Source organism: Salmo trutta, unplaced genomic scaffold (assembly GCF_901001165.1).
Source record: "Salmo trutta unplaced genomic scaffold, fSalTru1.1, whole genome shotgun sequence".
Lineage (NCBI taxonomy): Eukaryota > Metazoa > Chordata > Actinopteri > Salmoniformes > Salmonidae > Salmo > Salmo trutta.
Window position 1 is genome coordinate 1,992,901 of NW_021822962.1, and position 19,927 is coordinate 2,012,827.

The 19,927-nt window shown below is 45.0% G+C and overlaps 2 protein-coding genes across 2 annotated transcripts; both read left to right on the plus strand.

Annotated features, from left to right (window-relative positions):
• The first annotated feature begins 12,055 nt into the window (after positions 1-12,055).
• LOC115187678 (hairy/enhancer-of-split related with YRPW motif protein 1-like) lies at positions 12,056-14,472 on the plus strand. The gene is made up of 5 exons (XM_029746671.1): positions 12,056-12,275; positions 12,502-12,577; positions 12,699-12,782; positions 12,927-13,008; positions 13,257-14,472. Exons 1-5 carry the CDS (start codon positions 12,187-12,189, stop codon positions 13,886-13,888), a joined length of 963 nt encoding a protein of 320 aa, XP_029602531.1. The 5' UTR covers positions 12,056-12,186; the 3' UTR covers positions 13,889-14,472.
• A 3,355-nt stretch (positions 14,473-17,827) lies between these two features.
• On the plus strand, positions 17,828-19,725 carry LOC115187684 (fatty acid-binding protein, adipocyte-like). Its single transcript, XM_029746679.1, has 4 exons — positions 17,828-17,989; positions 18,095-18,267; positions 18,415-18,516; positions 19,520-19,725. The coding sequence occupies exons 1-4, from the start codon at positions 17,917-17,919 to the stop codon at positions 19,571-19,573; spliced, it is 402 nt and encodes a 133-aa protein (XP_029602539.1). The 5' UTR covers positions 17,828-17,916; the 3' UTR covers positions 19,574-19,725.
• Positions 19,726-19,927: the final 202 nt, after the last annotated feature.

Sequence of the window (19,927 nt, forward strand, 5' to 3'; positions counted from 1 at the left end):
TTAGGTCAGTTTACTTACTGCTCAGCTCTTGGGACAAGTGTAGTCGATTATGCCATCACTGACATTGACCCCTCCTCCATTAGTGCATTCACTGTCAGACCACAGACACCATTGTCAGATCACAGTCAGATCAACGTGTTTCTGAAGAAATTAACCGGCAATACTCATTCAAAAAAACAGCCCAATAAACTCTACAACATAAACCCATCGTACAGATGGGCTCCAAACAGTGCAGAGAGATTCATTGAAACATTGAACTCAAATGAAATGATGAACTCTATACAGTTTTTCAATAACTCACAATACCAAAACAATAAAGATGGTGTCAATTCGGCTACTCAAAACATCAACTGCATATTCCAAAAAGCAGCATCGAAGCAAATTTGAGAAAACCAAAGAAATGCATCAGAAACAAAAAACAAAATGTTTCTGACAAATGGTTTGATAATGAATGTAAAACAATTAGAAAACACCTAAGACAAATGTAAAACGAAAAACTTAAGCAGCAAAAGAACCCAGAGCTACGATATGAATACTTTGAAACTCAAAAACAGTATAAACAAACACTGAAACGCAAGCAATTGAATTATACCAACAAGACACTTGATGAAATTGAAAACGCAATTGACCAAAATCAGTTCTGGGACATGTGGAACAATTTAAGCACAACAAACAAAACCTCGGCAAGACGGAGCTGCTCTTCCTCCCGGGGAAGGACTGCCCGTTCCATGATCTCGCCATCACGGTTGACAACTCCATTGTGTCCTCCTCCCAGAGTGCTAAGAGCCTTGGCGTGACCCTGGACAACACCCTGTCGTTCTCCGCTAACATCAAGGCGGTGACCCGATCCTGTAGGTTCATGCTCTACAACATTCGCAGAGTACGACCCTGCCTCACACAGGAAGCGGCGCAGGTCCTAATCCAGGCACTTGTCATCTCCCGTCTGGATTACTGCAACTCGCTGTTGGCGGGGCTCCCTGCCTGCGCCATTAAACCCCTACAACTCATCCAGAACGCCGCAGCCCATCCGGTGTTCAACCTTCCAAAGTTCTCTCACGTCACCCCGCTCCTCCGCTCTCTCCACTGGCTTCCAGTTGAAGCTATCATCTGCTACAAGACCATGGTGCTTGCCTACGGAGCTGTGAGGGGAACGGCACCTCCATACCTTCAGGCTCTGATCAGTCCCTACACCCAAAGAAGGGCACTGCGTTCATCCACCTCTGGCCTGCTGGCCCCCATACCTCTGCGGAAGCACAGTTCCCGCTCAGCCCAGTCAAAACTGTTTGCTGCTCTGGCACCACAATGGTGGAACAAGCTCCCTCACGATGTCAGGACAGCGGAGTCAATCACCACCTTCCGGAGACACCTGAAACCCCACCTCTTTAAGGAATACCTGGGATAGGATAAAGTAATCCTTCTAACCCCCCCCCCCAAAATTGTAAAGTGGTTGTTCCACTGGATATCATAAGGTGAATGCACCAATTTGTAAGTCGCTCTGGATAAGAGCGTCTGCTAAATGAAGTAAATGTAAATGCAAAGCCACAAGAATTAGCCATACAAGATGAGGGAATTCGGAAAACTTATTTTGATAATCTATACAAAAACATCCCACAAAAAGACTTACAACAGAACCAATTAGAAATTAAAGAAAAATGTAACATCCTTGAATCAGTCATTAAAAACAACCAAAATCCATTAGATTACCAAATCTATTAAATCAAAGAAGGCTTGTGGTCTAGACAACATCAGAAATGAAATGCTGAAAAACAGCACACCTGAGTTGCAAAATCCTGTGCTTAAATTGTTCAACATGGTTTTAACTTCTGGCTGCTTCCCTGATGTCTGGAACCAGGGGCTCATCTCCCCTATCCACAAAAGTGGAGACAAATCAGACCCCAATAATTATAGGGGAATTTGCGTAAACAGTAACTTGGGAAAGGTTTTCTGTAGCATTTTGAATTCAAGAATTCAAACCTTTTTTCAAGGAAAAAACTTAATAAGTAAATGTCAAATTGGCTTTCTCCCTAACCAATGCACTACTGCCCATATATACACCTTACACACACAAATTAATAAACACGTCCACCAAAAAAAGAGGGCAACATTTTGCTTGCTTTATTGACTTTAAAAAAGCATTTGATTCTATTTGGCACGAAGGGCTATTATACAAAATTCTCCAAAGTGGGCTTGGTGGTATGGTGTATGACTTAATAAAATGTATGTACACAGAAAACAAGAGTGCAATAAAAATCAAAAACCAAAGAACAGAATTATTTTCACAACGTTGAGGTGTGAGACAAGGCTGCAGTTTGAGTCCAAATCTTTTCAACGTTTATATCAATGAATTAGCAGACATGTTGGACCATTCTCCAGCCCCAGGACTCACACTATTTGACACAGAAGTGAAATACCTGCTATATGCTGATGACTTGCTACTTCTATCACCAACCAAAGAAGGTCTTCAACAGAACATTAATATTCTAGAGCAATATTGCCATAATTGGGCCCTGGCTGTAAATTTCCCAAAAACTAAAATCACGATTTTACCCAAAAAATACAGATGTCAGAAACACAAATATAAATTCACCCTAAACAACACCATAATTGAACACACTAAAAATTACACCTACCTTGGTCTGACCATATCTGCATCGGGAAACTTTAATATGGCAGTGAATGCACTCAAAGAAAAAGCCCGCAGAGCATTGTATGCAATAAAAAGGAAATTATTCAAAATCAACATCCCAATTAGAATTTGGACCAAAATATTTGACGATGTAATCCTACCAATAGCTCTTTTTATGGAAGAGAGGTTTGGGGGCCACTCAATAAACTGAACTTTAAAATGTGGGTCAAACATCAAATTGAAGCTCTACATGCAGAATTCTGTCGGAAAATCCTACAAGTCTAGAGAAATACACCAACTAATGCATGTAGGGCAGAATTGGGCCACTTTCCAGTAATAATGAAAATACAGAAAAGATCATTAAAATTTTGGCTACATCTAAATTCAAGTCCAAATTCAAGTCTGCAATTTAAAGCTGAGCTGAGCCCCCACATGTAGCAGGTCCAGTCTCTCTCTCTCTACAGTAACAGGTCCAGTCTCTCTCTGCAGTAACAGGTCCAGTCTTTATATATATAGTAGCAGGTCCAGTCTCTCTCTCTACAGTAACAGGTCCAGTCTATATATATATAGTAGCAGGTCCAGTCTCTCTCTATATAGCAGCAGGTCCAGTCTCTCTCTCTATATAGCAGCAGGTCCAGTCTCTCTCTCTATATATAGCAGCAGGTCCAGTCTCTCTCTATATAGCAGCAGGTCCAGTCTCTCTCTCTATATAGCAGCAGGTCCAGTCTCTCTCTCTATATAGCAGCAGGTCCAGCCTCTCTCTCTATATAGCAGCAGGTCCAGTCTCTTTCTATACAGTATCAGGTCTAGTCTCTCTCTATATAGTAGCACGTCCAGTCTATATATATATATATATATATACAGTAGCAGGTCCAGTCTCTCTCTATATAGCAGCAGGTCCAGCCTCTCTCTATATATAGCAGCAGGTCCAGTCTCTCTCTATATATAGCAGCAGGTCCAGTCTCTCTCTATATGTACAGTAGAAGGTCCAGTCTCTCTCTCTATATAGCAGCAGGTCCAGTCTCTCTCTATATATATAGTAGCAGGTCCAGTCTCTCTCTATATATAGCAGCAGTTCCAGTCTCTCTCTCTATATAGCAGCAGTTCCAGTCTCTCTCTCTATATAGCAGCAGGTCCAGTCTCTCTCTATATATAGCAGCAGGTCCAGTCTCTCTCTCTATATAGCAGCAGGTCCAGTCTCTCTCTATATAGCAGCAGGTCCAGTCTCTCTCTATATAGCAGCAGGTCCAGTCTCTCTCTATATATAGCAGCAGGTCCAGCCTCTCTCTATATAGCAGCAGGTCCAGTCTCTCTCTCTCTACAGTAGCAGGTCCAGTCTCTCTCTCTATAGAGTAGCAGGTCCAGTCTCTCTCTCTATAGAGCAGCAGGTCCAGTCTCTCTCTATAGAGCAGCAGGTCCAGTCTCTCTCTATATATAGCAGCAGGTCCAGTCTCTCTCTATATAGCAGCAGGTCCAGTCTCTCTCTCTATATAGCAGCAGGTCCAGTATCTCTCTCTATAAAGCAGCAGGTCCAGCCTCTCTCTCTATATAGCAGCAGGTCCAGTCTCTTTCTATACAGTATCAGGTCTAGTCTCTCTCTATATAGTAGCATGTCCAGTCTATATATATATATATACAGTAGCAGGTCCAGTCTCTCTCTATATAGCAGCAGGTCCAGCCTCTCTCTATATATAGCAGCAGGTCCAGTCTCTCTCTATATATAGCAGCAGGTCCAGTCTCTCTCTCTATATGTACAGTAGCAGGTCCAGTCTCTCTCTCTATATAGCAGCAGGTCCAGTCTCTCTCTATATATATAGTAGCAGGTCCAGTCTCTCTCTATATATAGCAGCAGGTCCAGTCTCTCTCTCTATATAGCAGCAGGTCCAGTCTCTCTCTATATATATAGTAGCAGGTCCAGTCTCTCTCTATATATAGCAGCAGGTCCAGTCTCTCTCTCTATATAGCAGCAGGTCCAGTCTCTCTCTATATAGCAGCAGGTCCAGTCTCTCTCTATATAGCAGCAGGTCCAGTCTCTCTCTATATATACCAGCAGGTCCAGCCTCTCTCTATATAGCAGCAGGTCCAGTCTCTCTCTCTCTACAGTAGCAGGTCCAGTCTCTCTCTCTATAGAGCAGCAGGTCCAGTCTCTCTCTATAGAGCAGCAGGTCCAGCCTCTCTCTCTATATAGCAGCAGGTCCAGCCTCTCTCTCTCTCTATAGCAGCAGGTCCAGCCTCTCTCTCTCTATAGCAGCAGGTCCAGTCTCTCTCTATATAGCAGCAGGTCCAGTCTCTCTCTCTATATAGCAGCAGGTCCAGTCTCTCTCTCTATATAGCAGCAGGTCCAGTCTCTCTCTATATAGCAGCAGGTCCAGTCTCTCTCTATATAGCAGCAGGTCCAGCCTCTCTCTCTATATAGCAGCAGGTCCAGTCTCTCTCTCTACAGTAGCAGGTCCAGTCTCTCTCTATATATCAGCAGGTCCAGCCTCTCTCTCTATAGAGCAGCAGGTCCAGTCTCTCTCTAAAGCAGCAGGTCCAGTCTCTCTCTCTATATAGCAGCAGGTCCAGTCTCTCTCTAAAGCAGCAGGTCCAGTCTCTCTCTCTCTCTCTCTACAGTAGCAGGTCCAGTCTCTCTCTATATATAGCAGCAGGTCCAGTCTCTCTCTATATATAGCAGCAGGTCCAGTCTCTCTCTATATACAGTAGCAGGTCCAGTCTCTCTCTCTCTCTCTCTCTCTCTCTATAGTAGCAGGTCCAGTCTCTCTCTATATATAGCAGCAGGTCCAGTCTCTCTCTATATATAGCAGCAGGTCCAGTCTCTCTCTATATGCAGTAGCAGGTCCAGTCACTCTCTATAGAGCAGCAGGTCCAGTCTCTCTCTATAGAGCAGCAGGTCCAGTCTCTCTCTATAGAGCAGCAGGTCCAGTCTCTCTCTCTCTCTATATAGCAGCAGGTCCAGTCTCTCTCTCTCTCTATATAGCAGCAGGTCCAGTCTCTTTCTCTCTGTAGCAGCAGGTCCAGCCTCTCTCTCTATATATAGCAGCAGGTCCAGCCTCTCTCTCTCTATAGCAGCAGGTCCAGCCTCTCTCTCTCTATATAGCAGCAGGTCCAGTCTCTTTCTCTCTGTAGCAGCAGGTCCAGTCTCTCTCTCTCTATATAGCAGCAGGTCCAGTCTCTCTCTATATATAGCAGCAGGTCCAGTCTCTCTCTATATGCAGTAGCAGGTCCAGTCTCTCTCTATAGAGCAGCAGGTCCAGTCTCTCTCTATAGAGCAGCAGGTCCAGTCTCTCTCTATAGAGCAGCAGGTCCAGGTCTAAGTCTCTGGAGTCACTATGTGGTATATTGTGTGGCATTTATTTACTCTCTCTTTTTAAATGTCTTTGTCTATTTAGGATTCTAATTATTACATTAAATGAGAACTTTGAATTATTGATTTACTAATGTGTTCTCTTACGGGAGTAGGTTAAGAATGATGATCAAGAAAAGAATCCTTATCATACAGTCAGTCAACACTCACACACACACACACACACACACACACACACACACACACACACACACACACACACACACACACATATTAACGTCATTTAGCAGACGCTCTTATCCAGAGCGACTTACATACCCTCCCTTATTCTCTTGCAGTTGTTGAATGACAAATATAAGATGTCTTGATGGTGCACACAGGACGCAGGAGGCCTGTGACTGCCGTTGCTGCCGACAGACCCCACAGTCGACACTGTAAATCAACCCTGGGGATGTTCCTGTGAGACTTACCTGCTCTGTGTGTGTGTGTGTGTGTGTGTGTGTGTGTGTGTGTGTGTGTGTGTGTGTGTGTGTGTGTCACACTCAGCCAGCCAGAGAGGGCCTGTAGACGGGTGGGATAACACTCACACGGAGATTGAGTTACCATGGAATTAGCTCAGGGCTGTGGGAAGCAGCACCTCCTGAACACACACACACACTCACTCACTGAGACATATACATAAACACACACACACTCACTGAGACACACACATAAACACACACACACTCACTGAGACACACACATAAACACACACACACTCACTGAGACACACACATAAACACACACACACTCACTGAGACACACACATAAACACACACACACTCACTGAGACACACACAAACACACACACACTCACTGAGACACACACATAAACACACACACACTCACTGAGACACACACATAAACACACACGCACTCACTGAGACACACACATAAACACACACACACTTACTGAGACACACACATAAACACAAACACACTCACTGAGACACACACACACACACACACACACAAACAGTCACTAAGGGAAACCTGAGGGAAGACTGAAGAAGGCAGCTGGGCACACGCCAGTTCTCTAACAAATCCTTTCTGATAGCTTTTAACTTCCTGACATTGCCTTGAGAACCAGTATGAGGCTCATGGTCCATGGGATTCTTGGATTAGTTCATTATTATAGTTCTGGTGCCATATTTATATTTATTTACAGTAAGGTCATAATATTACAATCATGTAAAATAAAGACAAAGCAAACGAACTAAGGGCAAATTATTGCAAATCAGAAGACATAATTGTTCCAATGCATTGAGGGCAAACATCCAAGCATCCAGAAGAGATATGAGGGTTGAAATAGGTTTGCTGGTGAAAGTAACATAATCGGTTTGCTGGGGAAAGTAACATAATAGGTTTGCTGGGGAAAGTAACATAATAGGTTTGCTGGGGAAAGCAACATAATTGGTTTGCTGGGGAAAATAACATAATTGGTTTGCTGGGGAAAGTAACATAATAGGTTTGCTGGGGAAAGTAGCATAATAGGTTTGCTGGGGAAAGCAACATAATTGGTTTGCTGGGGAAAATAACATAATTGGTTTGCTGGGGAAAGTAACATAATAGGTTTGCTGGTGAAAGTAACATAATAGGTTTGCTGGGGAAAGCAACATAATAGGTTTGCTGGGGGAAGTAACAATCGGTTTGCTGGGGAAAGCAACATAATTGGTTTGCTGGGGAAAATAACATAATTGGTTTGCTGGGGAAAGTAACATAATAGGTTTGCTGGTGAAAGTAACATAATAGGTTTGCTGAGGAAAGCAACATAATAGGTTTGCTGGGGGAAGTAACAATCGGTTTGCTGGGGAAAGCAACATAATTGGTTTGCTGGGGAAAATAACATAATTGGTTTGCTGGGGAAAGTAACATAATAGGTTTGCTGGTGAAAGTAACATAATAGGTTTGCTGAGGAAAGCAACATAATAGGTTTGCTGGGGGAAGTAACAATCGGTTTGCTGGGGAAAGCAACATAATTGTTTCGCAGAAGAAAGTAACATAATTGGTTTGCTGGGGAAAGTAACAATTGGTTTGCTGGGGAAAGTAACATAATTGTGTGTAATGATCACAAATAATTCAGTACCAATACAGAAGGCCTTGACAGTAGTCAGTGTGAGGAGAATGGTTTGTCTGGGTAATGGAAACCATCTGACCACCAGTCTTGGCCACTGTGTCCCAAATGGCACCCTAAAGTGTATATAGTGCACTACTTTTGACCAGGGTAGTGCAAAAGTAGTGCACTATATATATGGAATAGGGTGCCATTTGTTACGCATACCTAGTGTAGATGAAGCAGCACCACCGTAGAGCCTGATTAGGGCTAACAGCTCCATAAACAGAGTTAGAGCGACGCCTCCAAAATCCACTGAAGTTCAGGGAAAAGTCACAGAGGGGCCATGTACGGCTTCTGTCTGGGGTCAAGGTAAAGCAAGTGGTTGTCGTTGATCTGGCTGAGATGTTTGGTCTGTGGACTGTCCTGCCAAATGCCTGTCAGAACTCTCTAAGCATTCTGGAATACAGAGAGAATAACACAGGGAGGCTGTCCAGGGAGGCTGTCCAGGGAGGCTGTCCAGGGAAGCCGTTCAGGGAGAGCGTCCAGGAAGACAGTCCAGGGAGGCTGTCCAGGGAAGCCGTTCAGGGAGACCGTTCAGGAAGACAGTCCAGGGAAGCCGTTCAGGAAGACCGTCCAGGGAAGCCGTTCAGGGAGACAGTCCAGGAAGCCGTTCAGGGAGACCGTCCAGGAAGACAGTCCAGGAAGCCGTTCAGGGAGACCGTCCAGGAAGACAGTCCAGGGAAGCCGTTCAGGGAGACATTCCAGGGAAGCCATTCAGGGAGACCATCCAGGAAGCCGTTCAGGGAGAACGTCCAGGAAGACAGTCCAGGAAGGCCGTCCAGGGAGGCGTCCAGGAGACCGTCCAGGAGACCATCCAGGGAGGCCGTCCAGGGAGGCGTCCAGGGAGGCCGTCCAGGGAGGCCGTCCAGGGAGGCCTTCCAGGGGAGGCCGTCCAGGGAGGCAGTCCAGGGAGACTGTTCAGGGAGGCTGTACAGGGAGGCTGTCCAGGGAGGCCGTCCAGGAGACCGTCCAGGGAGGCCGTCCAGGGAGGCTTTTTCCAGGGGAGGCTGTCCAGGGAGGCTGTCCAGGGAGGCTGTCCAGGGAGGCTGTCCAGGGAGGCTGTCCAGGGAGGCTGTCCAGGGAGGCTGTTCAGGGAGGCTGTCCAGGGAGGCCGTCCAGGGAGGCCGTCCAGGGAGGCTTTCCAGGGGAGGCTGTCCAGGGAGGCTGTCCAGGGAGGCTGTCCAGGGAGGCTGTCCAGGGAGGCAGTCCAGGGAGAATGTTCAGGGAGGCTGTCCAGGGAGGCTGTCCAGGGGAGGCTGTCTAGGGAGACCGTCCTGGGAGACCGTCCTGGGAGGCCGTCCTGGGAGGCCGTCCAGGGAGACTGTTCAGGGAGGCTGTCCAGGGAGGCTGTCCAGGGAGGCCGTCCAGGAGACCGTCCAGGGAGGCCGTCCAGGGAGGCTTTCCAGGGGAGGCTGTCCAGGGAGGCTGTCCAGGGAGGCAGTCCAGGGAGACTGTTCAGGGAGGCTGTCCAGGGAGGCTGTCCAGGGAGACTGTTCAGGGAGGCTGTCCAGGGAGGCCGTCCAGGGAGGCCGTCCAGGAGACCGTCCAGGGAGGCCGTCCAGGGGAGGCTGTCCAGGGAGGCTGTCCAGGGAGGCAGTCCAGGGAGAATGTTCAGGGAGGCTGTCCAGGGAGGCTGTCCAGGGGAGGCTGTCTAGGGAGACCGTCCAGGGAGGCCGTCCAGGGAGGCTTTCCAGGGGAGGCTGTCTAGGGAGTCTGTCCAGTGAGTCAGTCCAGGGAGACTGTTCAGGGAGGCTGTCCAGGGAGGCTGTCCAGGGAGGCCGTCCAGGAGACCGTCCAGGGAGGCCGTCCAGGGAGGCTTTCCAGGGGAGGCTGTCCAGGGAGGCTGTCCAGGGAGGCAGTCCAGGGAGACTGTTCAGGGAGGCTGTCCAGGGAGGCTGTCCAGGGAGTCTGTTCAGGGAGGCTGTCCAGGGAGGCCGTCCAGGGAGGCCGTCCAGGAGACCGTCCAGGGAGGCCGTCCAGGGAGGCTTTCCAGGGGAGGCTTTCCAGGGGAGGCTGTCCAGGGAGGCTGTCCAGGGAGAATGTTCAGGGAGGCTGTCCAGGGAGGCTGTCCAGGGGAGGCTGTCCAGGGGAGGCTGTCTAGGGAGACCGTCCAGGGAGGCCGTCCAGGGAGGCCGTCCAGGGAGGCTTTCCAGGGGAGGCTGTCTAGGGAGTCTGTCCAGTGAGGCAGTCCAGGGAGACTGTTCAGGGAGGCTGTCCAGGGGAGGCTGTCTAGGGAGACTGTCCAGGGAGACTGTCTAGCAGGGAGACTGTGTGTGTGTGCGTGTGTGCGTGTGTGCATGTGCGTGTGTGCGTATGTGTGTGCAGTTGTTCCTTGGAATCAACTCCAAGTGCCAACAAGTTAACAACTGAGCTGATGGACAGGCCAGGGAAACAGGTGCTCTCCTCCAAGGTGCTGTTGGGAACAGAACAGAGACAGACAGGGGAGAGACCTGCTCCAAGGTGCTGCTGGGAACAGAACAGAGACAGACAGGGGAGAGACCTGCTCCAAGGTGCTGCTGGGAACAGAACAGAGACAGACAGGGGAGAGACCTGCTCCAAGGTGCTGCTGGGAACCGAACAGAGACAGACAGGGGAGAGACCTGCTCCAAGGTGCTGCTGGGAACAGAACAGAGACAGACAGGGGAGAGACCTGCTCCAAGGTGCTGCTGGGAACAGAACAGAGACAGACAGGGGAGAGACCTGCTCCAAGGTGCTGCTGGGATCAGAACAGAGACAGACAGGGGAGAGACCTGCTCCAAGGTGCTGCTGGGAACAGAACAGAGACAGACAGGGGAGAGACCTGCTCCAAGGTGCTGCTGGGAACAGAACAGAGACAGACAACTGTTGATTCAACTCTGGAGAAACATCTAGTTTTGCCCATGGTAAAGATCTGTCAGTGTCATATTTTCTTTCTCCAATTACTGGCTGAATGTTTCCTAGGTGAGGGGTGCCATTCAGGCTCCTTGAGCCAGTCAATTCACCTGGTTGCTCTTCAGAACAGGGAACTTCCTAGAAGTGCTTGGCAACTGAAGCAACAAGAGCCACTGGGGCCTCCAGTCCGATCAATGCTGTTGTTGACCCACACAGCTGACAGCATACAATGAACAACACACTCTGCCTAATGGCCCATGAGTCCTGTTACACACCAGTGAAGAAGGCGAGAGCTCTTGGGCTAATGATTCCTGTGGCCCCTGACTGGGAGCTCAACAGGGGGGCTGAGGACCGACTGACAGGCTGGCTGCCTGGGAGTCTTGGTTTGAGCCCCAAATGGCACCCCTATAGGGATCTGGTCAAAAGTAGTACATTTTATGGAGAATAGCGTGCTATTTGGGACGCATCCTTGAGGAGGTTATTAAAACGATTTATTGAGTGGCGATTGAAAATATATTCTGTGGGTTGTCTTAAAGCTGCAATATGTAACTTTTTGGGCTACTTGACCAAATTCACATAGAAAATGGAGTTATAGATATGTCATTTTTGTTGAAAGCAAGTCTAAGTGTTAGATCAGTTCTATGTGCGCTATTGCTATGCTTCCCGTTCTTAAGTTTCCAATTGGCTCATTGATCCCTCCCTCCTCTCCCTGTAACTATTCTCCAGGTCATTGCTGTAAATGAGAACCTGTTCTCAGTAAATTTACATTGTAAAATATGGGTACAAAAAAATTTATGAAATAAAATAAAACATTTGGTCGTTTGCGTAAAATGAAATTAGGCAAACTATTAGAATACAACATTTGGATTTTTGCGTAAAATGAAATTAGGCAAACTATTAGAATTTGACCAGGAAATCGCTGAAATCGCTGGAGTCTACGGATTATATTTGTGTCGCCCATACTGGCATCCAGAGAGGCCCCGCCCTCATTGAACGAAAACAACAAAACATGTCACTCAAACGTTAGCTTCATTTTAATAGGCTTAGTACTTTCAGAGCCCGCCTATTCCCCACCCCTCTCATTTTAAGCTACATGGTCTGAAAATAATACCCTGAGAACAAGGCTTGACCTTAAACAGTTGCGCGGACACGTCGCTTTCACAGGATTTGCGGAGTTCACATTGAGGGACAGTCTATACAGAATATTGCTACTTGGGATTCTGGAGCAAAATGAGACGAAATCACAATTACAGCTGTTCATCTGATAGCGAATTTGATGAAAATATAGAAGTGGAGAAGGACAGTGGTGACGAAAATGTGTATGTTGAAAATTCAGTTATGAAGAATAGGATTTATTTTTTTTAAATGATAAAATCAATTTATTTGTCATTCTGATATAGGCCTAATGTGTATTTTTTGTGTGCTAATCTAAATTACGCATCTCTACACAGTGTATCTCTCTTGAAAAACAGGCTATGCGTGACAGTAGCCTATCGTCACCAATATGTTATTGAAATTAAATGAAAATTACTTTGATTATTTCAGAAACCTTGACTCTCCGCATGACTTGATGTCACCCCCGAAAACCACTCAAACTCAAGCCAGAAAACGACGCAGAGGAGTGAGTATTACATTTCTCTTGCGTAATTACGCACCAAATATTGCCATTATTGAGGTTCACCATCACCTTGATATGCTGTCGGAGACCCCAACATCATATTATACATCGCGCTCATCCACAGATTATTGAGAAACGGCGACGTGACCGAATCAACAACAGCCTGACTGATCTCAGAAGACTTGTGCCAAGTGCGTTTGAGAAGCAGGTAGGCTGCAGTACAATTGCATATACCATACAAACCTATTGGATTCAGATTATATTAATCTCAGTAGTCAACTTCCGCCTTTTCTACATCTTTGGTTAGGACTGTGTTATTTTACAAGTAACACAATCTAATCTTTTGTCATAGGGATCGTCAAAATTGGAAAAAGCTGAAATTTTGCAGATTACTGTGGATCATTTGAAGATGATACATGCTGCCAGCGGACAAGGTGAGTCAATACCAAAACAATACAAATATTTGATTTATGATGAAAGCCTGTAAAAATATGTTGTGATAGGGAAACTTCTAGAAAAACTTCTGCATATTTGCAGGGAACTAGGCATATCCTCCAAGCTCCAACACAGAATAAGAACCAAGTGTCTCCATGTCCTTTTGTTCCTCTAGTTCTGTAGTGCTCTGTATACTCCTACGTTTTGTACTTCCTGTTCCTGACTCTCTGGCTCCCTCTCCTGGTAGGGTATTTTGAAGCCCATGCCCTGGCCAAGGACTACCGCAGCCTGGGCTTCAGGGAGTGTCTGTCAGAGACGGCCCGCTACCTAAGCATCATGGAGGGCTGGAACAGTGTTGAGCCACTCCGCATACGCCTGGTCTCCCACCTCAACAACTACGCCTCTCAGAGAGACATCCACACTGGATTGACTGGACACCCTGGACAACTAGCCTGGGGCTCCGCTTTGAGGACTCCCTCCGCCCACCTGCAACACCCCCTCCTCTTACCACTCCCCCAGGGACGGACACTAGCCCCCCACAGTACCAGCAGCCCACCCTCCTCCTGCTCCATCTCCTCCTCCATGTCATCCCCCTGTTCTACTGATACCTCAGTGACCTCCAGACTCAGCGTGACGGCCCCCTCAGAGGCACTCAGGGTGCCCCCCAATGACAATCTACCCCTGGGGCTGGCCCTGCCAGTCTCAGCCTCCAAGCTCTCCCAACCATCACCCCTCCTCTCCTCCCTCTCCTCCCTGTCTGCCTTCTCCTTCAGTACTTTTCCCCTAGTGTCCCCGGCAGCCCTCAACTCAGCAGGCTCCTCCACAGCCCTGAGAAATCAGCCTTACAGGCCTTGGAGAACAGAGATCGGGGCCTTCTGAACTCTTGTGATCAGGACGGAATGCAACAGCTAAAATCCCCACCTCCCGCCAATCTGCCTCCCGCCAACACTCCACAAACCCAGCAGGAGTACCTGGCTGTCTCATCTGTTTTTCCCCTCTGGCAATGAGGGGGATGGGGTAGGCTAATGCCACCTCCCTTGGTCAGTACTGCTGTATAAAGGAACATAGATAACATAGTGTTCTATCCTATATGTTTTTATGAGTAATTAATGTTAAATGTTGTTGTGAGCCCAGGTATGGCCTCCAAGGTAGGAAAGGACTGACTATTGTTTCATGACCACTAACTGATTTCATTTAGTTTATTATCAGAGTGCACTAAGAGAAGGATTTTGGGGTATTTGTAGGTCAAATATAATATTGTAAAAATATAACTCCTGCAGCTTTAAAAGAGAACAAAGACATCCGCAACATAGCATAAATAGAGTTACACATGAACTGGATCTGCTCACACTTTAGTTATGTCTATATGGGATTGTCGAACATGCTTTATATAGAAAGCAAAGTTGGAAAAAAAAATGTTTTGTAATATTTTTGTACCAATAAACTGAGTTTGTAACAAGAAACATGTTTTTTTGATCAATGCTAAGGATCCATGTGTTTTACCTATAAACTGTTGTGGGGCTTAGAGTATGTTGTCCACTTCCCACATCACTTCAAATAAACTCAAATCATTTATCACTTTCAACTGAGTTTCTTTCTTGGTTTTAGGTGAATGAAGGAGAAGCATACAGATGTAGGATCTTCATTTGATCACTCTTCTGTTGCTGACCATTGTCCTACACAGCAGTAAATGCAAACTTATAGTGTATTTGAGTTTTAAAAAGACTTCTAAAGTGTGTAATTTCCACATTGAAATTTCAGACTTGATTTGCCCTACAAAAAAGGTATCAACCCCTACAAAAATGTCCATTAATTATAATCCACATAATAATTCACATTTCCTGTTGCTGCAGGATTATTTTCCTGCTGAAACAAACTGGCTCAAATTAAGATCCTACATCTGCATGTACTATATATTTTATATATGAGCAAAGTGGTAGCTAACAGTAATATAGCTGGCTGGCTGGCTGACTGGTTGTAATCTCGTGGACAGATGCAAGATTTAAGGTTCTGGGTTGACGAGATTAGGGTTGGTTGAGACACAGTCTCCTAACTTCGTTTTAGCGACATTGTTGCCTCTATGAATACCTAGTAAGTGATTAAAAGGAAATCCTTGAGGAAATCATCAATGCACCTTGACTCCACTCATATCGGCTGGCCTGGTCTGAACCCACTAATGTAGTCTGGTCTGACCCCACTAATATATTCTGGTCTGACCCCACTAATATGGTCTGACCCCACTAATATATTCTGGTCTGACCCCACCAATATGGTCTGACCCCACTAATATAGTCTGGTCTGACCCCACTAATATAGTCTGGTCTGACCCCACTAATATAGTCTGGTCTGACCCCACTAATATATTCTGGTCTGACCCCACTAATATATTCTGGTCTGACCCCACTAATATATTCTGGTCTGACCCCACTAATATATTCTGGTCTGACCCCACTAATATGGTCTGGTCTAGGCAGGAGACTATAGTGGGACCAAGATTGAGGTATAGATGACAGCTGAATGACACATACCTGTAGACAACAGTAGATCACTTTTGACTAGGGCTTATGGGGTTCTTGTCAAAAGTAGTGTACAGTAGGGAATAGGTTGCCATTTGGGACTTAATCACTCAATGTGCCCTTTAGTTCCTGCTTTGGTAGTATGCAATTTATCCACTAGAGACCATTGGGTGGCAGTAGAAAACTAGTGATGGAGACTTGCTGCAGCCAAATCATTAGTATAAGGTTTATAGCGTCCCAGCGGAAAGAAAAATATAATATCTCCAATACTGAAACTTTTCAGGAAATGAAAAAGAGCCATATTCTACCATTTATGGACATACAATCACAAAACTTCAAAAGCTATTTTGAAATGTATTTTATTTGACCTGGAGTCATGAACTGTTCAGCGTACATAAAGGACAATGATGTTAATAACAGTAACCATGCAAGTCCATCAAGATTTTTCTTCCCTCCCCTGTTCTTTACAATCTGTTACTCAGTCACACAAACTTTGTTGGATGAAAAGATTGAGTTTTTCTGTGAAAAATAAATAAAGACGTGGAATGTCGTTCAACATGGTGTTCACTGGCTCCATCTGCTGGCTCAATGGACCTCACCGCTTTACAATAGAATAGAAAAGAACGGAATAAAACAGAATAGAAAATAATAGAAATTTGCCTGTATTTACCACCCAAAAAATGAAATGCTAACTAGCGGCTAATGTGTCTATCATAAACTACACATGCCATGATGATCTGGACGAGACTGCCGAAACGAAGCAAAGGTAAGAATCTCTGGATTAGCTATATATTGTTAGCTAAATGTAGTAATGAATAAATGAATTAATTGGAAAATTGTACTTAAATTGACAATTCTGTGAACTGTCTAATGCACGTTTTAAATTGACACAATACCTGTTAGCAAAGATGTCAGCTAGAGATGACGTGCAGGAGCTTGCAGGGATTTGTAGTCTTGCATGATACCGGAGCGCCAAGTCTAGGACCAAAAGGCTCCTCAACAGCTTCCACCTCCAAGCCATAAGACTGCTGAACAATTAACAAAATCGCCCGCCACCGGACAATTTACACTGACCCCCCCTCCCTCCCTTTTTGTACACTGCTGCTACTCGCTGTTTAAACAAAGACCTGTCTTCTGAAACTTGTTAAGTCGCTCTGGATAAGAGCGCCTGCTAAATGACGTAAATGTAAAAAGTAAACGTATTCTTGTTCTAAGAAATGAAGGCTATTCCATGCGAGAAATTGCCAAGAAACTGAAGATCTCGTACAACGCTGCTTTCTTTGCAACTCTGCCTAGAAGGCCTGCATCCCAGAGTCGCCTCTTCACTGTTGACGTTGAGACTGATGTTTTGCAGGTACTATTTAATGAAGCTGCCAGTTGAGGACTTGTGAGGCGTCTGTTTCTCAAACTAGACACTCTAATGTACTTGTCCTCTTGCTCAGTTGTGCACCGAGGCCTCCCACTCTTTCTATTCTGGTTAGAGACAGTTTGCGCTGTTCTGTGAAGGGAGTAGTACACAGCGTTGTACGAGATCTTCAGTTTCTTGGCAATTTCTCGCATGGAATAGCCTTCATTTCTCAGAACAAGAATAGACTGACGCGTTTCAGAAGAAAGGTCTTTATTTCTGGCCATTTTGATGATGCTTCAGACACTCAAATGATGATGGTCCAGACACTCAACTAGTCTAAAGAAGGCCAGTTTTATTGCTTCTTTAATCATCACAACAGTTTTCAGCTGTGCTAACATAATTGCAAAAGGGTTTACTAATGATCAATTAGCCTTTTAAAATTATATACTTGGATTAGCTAACACAACGTGCCATTGGAACACAGGAGTGATGGTTGCTGATAATGGGCCTCTGTACGCCTATGTAGATATTCCATTAAAAATCAGCCGTTTCCAGCTACAATAGTCATTTACAACGTTAACAATGTCTACACTGTATTTCTGATCAATTTGATGTTATTTTAATGGACAAAAAATGTGCTTGTCTTTCAAAAACAAGGACATTTCTAAGTGACCCCAAACTTTTGAATGGTAGTGTATATATTAAAATAAATACAAAAGTGAAAAATATTTGTATTTATTTAATGTTTTTATGAATATCGCTAGCAATAATGGAATAAACAAAATGTGTATTACATACCCACAGTAGAAAAGAGGAGAATATATTATTTATAATTATTTATAATGGAGTAAGGGCCCCGCCCCTCATTCTCTCTGTTTCCATGGAAGCACCAGATATAGCACTTGATTGGCTTGCATGGGTAAGCACGTGCTAGGGGAGGCTTCAAATATGACAACGGGCCCAGATGTAATTATTGTTTAGTCGAAGCTGTGTGGGTTTGTGAGTTAACTTGGTTTGTGTAGCGATTAGCTCAAATTTACAACATGGTCGAGGCATTCATTGGCACTTGGAAGATGACTTCCAGTGAGAATTTTGATGAATATATGAAGGCAATAGGTAAAGTCTTACTTTTTAAAATAAAGCTGTTTTTAATGAAAGATGTTGCATGTAGATCTAGAACCTTACTAAAGTTGGCTAGATAAATATCCGCATGTTTCATAGGTGTGGGCTTTGCCACTCGGCAGATGGGGAATATGGCGAAGCCCAATTTGCAGTTCAGTATCGACGACGGTGTAATATCAATGAAATCCCAGAGCACTTTCAAAACTACAGAGACCAAGTTTAAATTGAATGAAGAATTCGACGAGATGACTGCAGATGACAGGAAAACCAAGGTGGGTGCAGAAGCCACACCATAGACATGCCGGTTGTTACAGTAGTGTGGTTTCCAATTAAGAAAAAAAAAATATATATATATTTATATATAACTTTTTTTACTTAAGTTGGAGTCATGTGCCCTCCTGACACTACTCTATTTCCAGACTCTGGTGACCTTTGAGAACGGAAAACTGGTGCAAAAACAGACTTGGGACGGCAAGACTACCACGCTCGAGCGGGAGTTGCAAGATGGAAAATTGATTGCGGTAAGGTTTAATCTCTATGGCTTTTCCCATCTCTGCTTGGTTGGACATAAAATATGCCCTTTTGATACGCGTATTTTGGAATATGTCCATGCTTGATATTGCAATATTGTTCAATGTTGCATGTTGTCATCATTATGCAATACACGTTGTCATCCATCTCTTGCAAATTGCGTTCTCCCGGGGTACCAGCAAGGATGGCACCCGTTTTTACGCGCGAACGTGTTCAAAATGCCATTTAAAGTTTTGACTGGGAAGCGTGGCTTGATGAGCACTTGCAGTCATGTGAAACACGCTACTTAATTTTTTAAAACTAAAGGATTAATTGGTAATCGAGAATGCTAATAAAAGCAATGACTTACATAAACCCGGGATTGCTGATGCATGTTGGCATTGCCATTGCGAGGCTTTGCTGCCACCGGTCCGCCATATTGGCACTATCCAGTAGGAGCAGTCCTCCATAGGAATGAATGGAATTCTACAGTATTTTAATGGAATGTTTTTTTGGAGGGGGGTGTAGTGGGGACAGTAACATCCGTTTCCTTAAAGTATTTTAGAATGCACTATTTAGCTCACATAATGTCTGTTATAGAATAAATGACTATAGATTCCAACATATTTTATGATTGAGTACTAAGGTGGCTGCACAGTGGCATCAACACAGTGCCCCTGGTCAGTCATCCAGGGTTTATACACCGTTGTATAAAGCCTGTTAACTTATCTACGCTCTGTTCATTGCACAACATTGTCAGTTCCTTTTATATTTGACGTTTTAACTCCTACCCTGTCACGTTTAGCTTACGTGATAATGCCCTTCAGTTTAAAGGAAGTTAGTGTGGTTTGGCTCATTCAGACTGCAGTTTAAGTGGAACTACTAATTGACGCACTCAGGATGATTTGGTGGTTTGTTCATCACTGCGCACTGAATGTGTCATTACTTTTTGAGTTCTAGGTTCTGACATGTGGTCATTGCATGACCTAAAGCGTGTACTGCTCTCTTTTCCAGAAATGTGTAATGGATGATGTGGTGGCGCTGAGGACCTATGAGAAAGAGGTGTGATTCCAGTCTGCTGAATTGAAGACCCCCACCAGCAAATCAAAAACATGCATATTACCTGTTCAATACCTACCATGTTAAATTCACTGACTACTCAATTGGTACCAAAAGCCCATGAAGCTTTCAATAAAGTCAATTGTTCTGCTTTGTGAAAAGTGGTATTTCCTTCATTGCAATTTATAGGCCAGCTTGGAGGCTAAGGCCTATTCATCGAACTTAATCCATGTGGATTATTAACTGGCAAATCTCTGAAAGTCTATGCTGAGTACTTGGTTGTAGGTGGTGCTAACATTAAATACATTTCAGTGTCAATTGTTGTCCAATAAATTGATGTTAGCTTACTTTGAGGGCGTTACA